General features: G+C 35.7%; 1 protein-coding gene across 1 annotated transcript; it reads right to left on the reverse strand.

The window, feature by feature from the left end:
• Nucleotides 1-2,063: 2,063 nt before the first annotated feature.
• On the reverse strand, nt 2,064-4,919 carry Nd-49 (NADH dehydrogenase (ubiquinone) 49 kDa subunit). Its single transcript, XM_070297504.1, has 4 exons — nt 4,803-4,919; nt 4,237-4,667; nt 2,996-3,467; nt 2,064-2,701 (listed from the first exon to the last, which is right to left on the reverse strand). Exons 1-4 carry the CDS (start codon nt 4,901-4,903, stop codon nt 2,296-2,298), a joined length of 1,410 nt encoding a protein of 469 aa, XP_070153605.1. The 5' UTR covers nt 4,904-4,919; the 3' UTR covers nt 2,064-2,295.
• Nucleotides 4,920-7,332: the final 2,413 nt, after the last annotated feature.

A 7,332-nucleotide genomic window follows, 5' to 3' on the forward strand; every position in this document is an offset into this window, starting at 1 on the left:
TAACATTGGGCTCGCTGCTTGATAAGATCAGGAGGCTCATTATCGAAAATATTTCCTCGGTTTTTATGCAAATTATTATTATTCTATACCCTTTAATTTTATTCAGATGAACTGTTGCAAAAAAAATCAAGGTCTCTTCTCGTTTATCTCTGTATTATTATTGAATATATGATATGCGTGATGGAAAATAATATTTTAAAAAAGAAATAGTTTAATTTTGTCTACACAATTATTTGTTTACACAATTATTTTTCCAAGCCAAAATATTTTTGTGAAATACAAAATCCATATTTTAATTTAATCAAAAGACTATTTCAAATAATATATTTATGTATTTTCGTTTTTTTAAAAAAGATGCGATAAAAAAATAAAGCTTTTTATAATATTTAAGGAAATATCCATTATACTAGATAACTCGGTCTCTGTGTTAATTCATAAATTAATCTTTCGTACGGTAATTTACAATGTTTTTTTCACGAAATCTTTCGTAGAGAGAATTTTTTGGACACGCGCAAGTTGCAACAAAAATTGCCGATTGTCTCGCTAACGTGAGCGAAAAGTTCGGTTTTCACCGGCGAAAGGAATAGAAAGCCGCGCTTTGACTTCTCGTCGTGCTTGACAGGAGGACACGTAATTAGATGAATTACGATTTCCTGCGATTGTAGTAAACGTCCATCGCGAAACATCGTGATCTCGTGTCTCTATCTGCCAAATCGTGCGACGGAGAAAAAGAAAAGAAACCGAGAGCTGTAAAAGATGTTTTGTTTATCATTCTTTTATAATGCAACTTTATGTCGGCTGCGAAACGAATTTTTTTATTTTATGGCGGTTGAGAGTACAAATTCTAACTGGTATCGTGGCATATGTCAAACACGGCTTTATACGGAAACATATAGCGCGAAGCACGAAGTGGTTTAATGAAATCGAACGACTTTATGGAGGTCGACCGGTTATCTTGCAGGCGCTGCCGGTTTCCTTCACTTCGAGTTCGTATATAATCGAAGTGCTTCTACGTCGCTAATTTTTTATAGCTATAAAGGACAAACGAAAATTAACGAGTCGTTTTCGTCCCGTTAATTTTCGCGAACGATCTCGAAATAAAAAATTAACTTGATATTCTTCTTGTATCAATCAATATAAATAAATCTGAATTTCATATCGCGATAACTCTCTTGTAAAATCAATATTGTGTTAAATATTCATATATTTAGCCTAGAAATGCGCACGCGAAATATTTATATGTGAAATCTACGGATAAGTATGTGTATATATATATAAATGTGAAATATATATTATGTCACATAGAAAACTTATGGAATATCTAAATTTTAAACTGTCATGTTTTTATCATACTCCTAATTTATCATATTCTTTTTTTGTAGATACGCGAGAGAGAGAGAGAGAGAGAGAGAGAGAAATTTCATTCCTTAACACAAATGACATAAATAAAAAAAATCTGCAAGTAAATATTAAAACAAAAACAAGGTATTAGGTTTCATCTCAGATTTTCTAAATATTCTTTCGAAGTTAGTGATGTGAAATTTAGGTCATCGATTGTAGTCATTTTTTATCGCTCTTGTAAACCGGCTCCGTTATGATAATTATAGATACCATTCAAACGTAACCATTTTTTCTGAAAGAGAGATAATTAATGCCGTTTCATTTGTATATTGGAAAGAAAAAAATTTATGATACGACATCATTTTCTCCGCACGGAGAGCAAAGATGCTTTGTAATTCTCTCTCTTTCTCGTTTGTCAATTGAATTCTGCACTATAGTTTACGTGCGGGAAAATTGCGCATCCCGCGGTAATGAAACACCGCACCGCAAGATTTTATGTTGTAATCAAAAGAACTCGAAATAGAAGAGGAACGTCGTGTTCTTATTGCACGAATTAACATAATCCTTGGAGATTATTATTAAGTTTTAGGGATTATTATTAAGATTATTATTAAGGCGACATTGTAGGTAAGTATGCATAAATTCGATCGACATGCACATATTCGGCATTTGAATGCAGTATTACGCAATATCATTCGAGACACAATTACAGGTTTTACAAGTATATAAATTGTCGTCACATTTTACTCTTTTATTGCGACGAGATATATACAATATTTATAAACTCACCGCGTGGTCGTGTACGCGATTACACATAAACGTATATCATACATGCAAATGTATCGCGTTTTTATATACCTATATAATATATAATATATATAGACAATTCTATTTTACCTTATTTTTTAGATTATACATTTATACTATATAAATTACTATTGACTATCAAAGAACTTATCTATCGATTTCGCCAAATACAACGTCTAGCGTACCGATGATGGCAACTATATCGGCGAGGAAGTGTTTGGGTCCTATATATTGCAGAGCCGCCAAGTGAGCAAAGCCCGGCGCTTTGATCTTGCACCGATATGGCTTACTGCTACCGTCGCTCACGAGATAAACGCCGAACTCGCCCTTCGGTGCTTCAATCGCGGTATATGTTGCTCCCGGCGGCACCTGGAAACCTTGGGTGAACAACTTGAAGTGATGGATAAGCGCCTCCATACTATTTTTCATCTCCTCCCGCCGCGGTGGCACTATCTTGGCGTCATCGCATCGTACCTCGCCTTCGGGCATGTCATTCAAGCACTGATGGATGATGCGCAGAGACTGACGCATTTCCTCGACGCGGCATAGATACCTAAGAACAACAAGTAAAGGCATTATTTGCAAGTTATATATCATTTTTCATTTCTATCTCATCAAGATAGCTTTAAAAATTATTTATAAAAATATTAGGAAGACTTAAAAGTTATTTTATAAATAATTTAAGAAAAGAAGGAAAAAAAAGAGTTAATTAGAATCAAATGTAGATAACTGTATGATGAAAAGTCTATAAAAATATATGAAATGATTGATATTTCATGAAGAGATTCTTTTCAACTCCTCTTTTTATATTTTTTGTAAATAATTCGACTTGCATTTAGAAATTTACCTATCGTAGCAATCGCCGTTCGTGCCAACTGGAACGTCAAAATCGACCCGATCGTAAGCGTCATAAGGCGCAATCTTCCTCAGATCCCACTTTATTCCAGAACCTCGTAACATAACGCCGCTGAAACCCCAATTGAGCGCGTCCTCTGCGGACACGACGCCAATATCGATCGTACGCTGCCGCCAGATTCTGTTTTCCGTTAGCAGATCCTCCACTTCATCTAATCGCTCCGAGTACTTCGAGGCCCATGCGTGTATGTCGTCCATTATACCCAATGGCAAATCAAGCGAGACTCCACCGGGTCGTACATAGGCTGCATGCATGCGAGCGCCGCTCACGCGCTCATAAAACTCCATCAGTTTCTCGCGCTCCTCGAACAGCCAGAAAAAGGGCGTGAGAGCACCGATGTCTAACGCGTGTGTTCCAACGCCCATAATGTGATTCAGAATCCTCGTGAGTTCCGCGAAGAGAACTGCAAGCACGAAAGAGATTTACAAATTCATAAGAATGTACATATAAAGATGTAAATAATGTTCGTGTTTTCTTTTCCATTTTAATTTTTATTTGAATTTATGTTAGTTTAGTTTAATTTAGTTCATTTAATCTTATTTAATTATATTATATCTTATTTTTGCTATTTTTGTATTTTATTTTTGTTATTTGTAAAATCTAGATTTATTTATTCAGGTTCAATTGAGTATATGGTCATTTATTTATATGTTATTTATACAAGGTGTTCTAAAACTACCATATTTCCTCTTAATGGCAGATTTCTTAGAACATTTTAAGACACAAATCCTAATACAAAAAATGTCGAGACTATAATAATTTTTAAACGGGAAGCGATTATATTTTACGAATGATAAGGCTGAGATTTCGCCGTACCTGAACGCGTAAAATCTTGGCTCTGTCATTCGTAAAATATAACCGATTCCTGTTTAAAAACTATTATAGTTTCGACATTTTTATACTAGGATTTTCGTCTTGAAATGTTCTAAGGAATTTGCCGTTAAGAGAAAATACGGTAATTTCAGGATACCTTGTATATTATATTCAATGAAATAATATAAACACTATAAGATACAAACAAATTACAAATACAAAACTGGAAGCTGTCCAAAGCCGTAAGGCATGGATTAAGAATAAATTAATTAATAATAATAAATGACGTAGGTATACAAGAGGGAGCAGATCTACCCTATGTTACTCAAGTCCAGAGATAGAGTTGTATCATTTTTTACCTCGAATATATTTTGCGCGCAGAGGCACATCTATGTTGAGCAACTTCTCTATCGCCAAGGAGAAGCACTGCTCGTTGCACATCATGGACACATAGTCCAAGCGATCAAAGTAGGGCAATGCTTGCATGTAGGTCTTATACTCGATCAGCTTCTCCGTGCCGCGATGCAGAAGACCGATATGCGGATCCGCGTTGATCACGATTTCACCGTCCAGCTCCAGAATCAGTCGAAGTACGCCGTGAGCGGCTGGATGTTGGGGGCCAAAGTTGAGCTTTATGTTCTCTATGGTTTGCTCCGCCATTGAGGGATGTGCGAGAACGGACTCCATCGGTGGCTTCCAGTCGAGCTTCTCATTGCAATACACAAACGGTTTGTTGAACGACTCGATATACTGCGCGTCCGGATTCCATTGATGGCCGTTGCGATGTTGGCTGCAAAACATACAGTATTGTCAGTTGAGTTTGCCAGGGGCGCTGACCGATAGGTTATGGAGATAACGGGGATTACATAATACAATGTACGATCGCGTTACAGCCGTGCAATTAAGGGCGATTAATCGAACTCACACATTGACGATCGCCGGTGTGTTATTCGACGCCAGCAACCTGCCAGCGCCGAAAAATCCGGCATTTTTACGCAGAACCGACCCTAACGCTCTCGCCGCCATGATGCTTACATCACGTCAGACGTCAAGTCAGGGTGCGTACGAAAATCCTACTCGTGGGATAGAGTAACGTTGAATTGACCAATCAGGATAAAAGGAACAAAGATCTCTTCGTTCTGATTGGTCAATTTAAAGCTACTCCATCCCATGTGTAGGATTTTTGAATGCATCCTCGATATGACCGTAGACATTCGATATGACCGTAGACATAGTATAATCTAGACTGAACGTTTGCCTTTATTTAAGGAGTGGGGATAAAGATGCGTTCTCGTAAAGGAGTGGGGGTAAAGAAGCGTATTCTTTCGCTATGCTACATGCGAGTGAGAGAGAAAGAGAGAGAGCGAAGGAGCACGGAACAGAATATTACCCGTATTCATAGTCCTTGAGGAATAAGGATTCCTTGTTCCTCGTTCCACGTTTCATAAACTTTCCTTGACCGAACAAGGAATTTTATTGGCTCCCTTATCTCAAGGAAGGTCACGAGCTTCCTTGAGGAGTGGATGCGACCTTTTTAGCAGACGATACGCAGAATATAACCAAATATAACCTTCAAAAGTTAGTTCCGTTACATTTGTGGTTTTGTGGTTATTTGTTGTCGCGCTCTCAAACTGAAAGTGTATAAAGGAAAAAGGGATAATGGACAATGAATTTTTAAATGATTCTGACGATGGATTTGAAGACGAAAATCCAGAGAATCGGATTCTGTGGCGGATCCCGAAAAGATACATTCGCGATTGGGAAAATCCCGTGGAATTTTTTGAAGATACGAAAAAATTTTCATATGTATTATATGAAATTAGTTGCAGGCAGCATAAAACGGTGCTGCCTCCAGTCGGTCACTAAAAATCCCTAAAATATTTCTTCCTTCTGAAAGGGAGACTCGAGGTCCATCTATGAAACAAGGTAGGCTTGCAGATTCAAGGAATCCTTCATGGAGGCTTCCTCCGTCCTTAAAATAAGGAAGGACTATCATTTTTACGTGCACCTTGGCCCTCACTCCTCAACACTCGGTCTAAATATACTATGTCTATGGATATGACATTATTGATTAAAAGGGACGATGCGTGGCGCCGGGCGTAGAGTCGCAGGCTAGTAATCGAAAGATTCCAGGTTTGATTCCGCTCGGGTCCCATCCTTCCATATGACCCAAAAAGAAGAAGTTTTCACACATTATCCTATATAATGCCTATATTGGTTTATCATATGTTATCCTATCCAATACCTATATTAGTTTATCATATATTAACCTGTCTAATACCTATACCTAGTTAATGGTGTATAGACAATTCCTTTTGGAAAGTCTCCCAGCCATATCAGAGAAGAAGAAGAAGAAGACATTATTGACTCGGTCGATAATGTCATGGACCAATATTCTTTGGTCCGGTTCACAAATTTTTATATAATACTAGACCGCTAACTCTCTTATATACTGACCGAAAAATTGACCCCGAAAAGTATGTATCACGTATGAGAAGTAAACATCTACACATGCGTGATCTAAATAAAAATCATACGTGTTTGTGCTGTGTGCGCATGTGTTGTATTGTACATACTTTTCGGGGCCATGTATTCGCAGGAGTTAGCAGTCTAGTATTATAAAAGTCTGTGGTCCGGTTCCATTTTCAAGAATTGGGGCGATGCGTGGCGCCGGGCGTAGAGTCGCAGGCTGGTAATCGAAAGATTCCAAGTTCGATTCCGCTCGGGTCCCATCCTCCCATATGACCCAAAAAGAGGTTTTCACACATTATCCTATATAATGCCTATATCGGTTTATTATATATTATCCTATCCAATACCTATATTAGTTTATCATATATTAACCTATCTAATACCTATACCTAGTTAATGGTGTATAGACAATTCCTTTCGGAAAGTCTCCCAGCCATATCAGAAAAGAAGAAGAAGAAGAAGTTTTCAAGAATTGTCGGTATTACAGAATTATATTAAAATTTTATATTAAATTTTATTATTAATTGTATTATATAATCATATTATAATCATATTAATTATATTTAGAATTTGCTATTAGAATTTAATCAAGAAATTATAAATTTATAATAATTATATAAATTATATATATAATTATATAGAAATAATTATATAGAAATTATATTAAATTATATATATGATATTAAATCATATTAAATTATAATAATTGTATTAAATCATATTAATTATATTATATTCAAAATTTTGTATTAAGACTTACATTAATAAATTAATTTATGATAATTATTAATTATATTAAATTATTAAATTATATTAAATTATATTAATTATATAATTATATTATATAATTTTGAATGATATTAAGAATTGTAATATTCTCTTCAATCTGATATAGATAATATATCCATTTGAAGAAAACTGAAGAAAGTTTTGACATGCGTGATATAATTTTTGTTACGCGTAACATTTTTCTTCATATATAT

This window comes from Polyergus mexicanus, unplaced genomic scaffold, assembly GCF_030449975.1.
Source record: "Polyergus mexicanus isolate NDT 795.1 unplaced genomic scaffold, iyPolMexi1.0 SCAF_6, whole genome shotgun sequence".
Taxonomy (NCBI): domain Eukaryota; kingdom Metazoa; phylum Arthropoda; class Insecta; order Hymenoptera; family Formicidae; genus Polyergus; species Polyergus mexicanus.

Coding starts and splice junctions, on each gene's coding strand:
- Nd-49 (XM_070297504.1), bottom strand. CDS start 4,903: ATGGCGGCGAGAGCGTTAGGGTCGGTTCTGCGTAAAAATGCCGGATTT. Junction 4,668..4,802: donor ACACCGGCGATCGTCAATGT/GTGAGTTCGATT, acceptor TATGTTTTGCAG/CCAACATCGCAACGGCCATC. Junction 2,702..2,995: donor AACGGCGATTGCTACGATAG/GTAAATTTCTAA, acceptor TGTTGTTCTTAG/GTATCTATGCCGCGTCGAGG.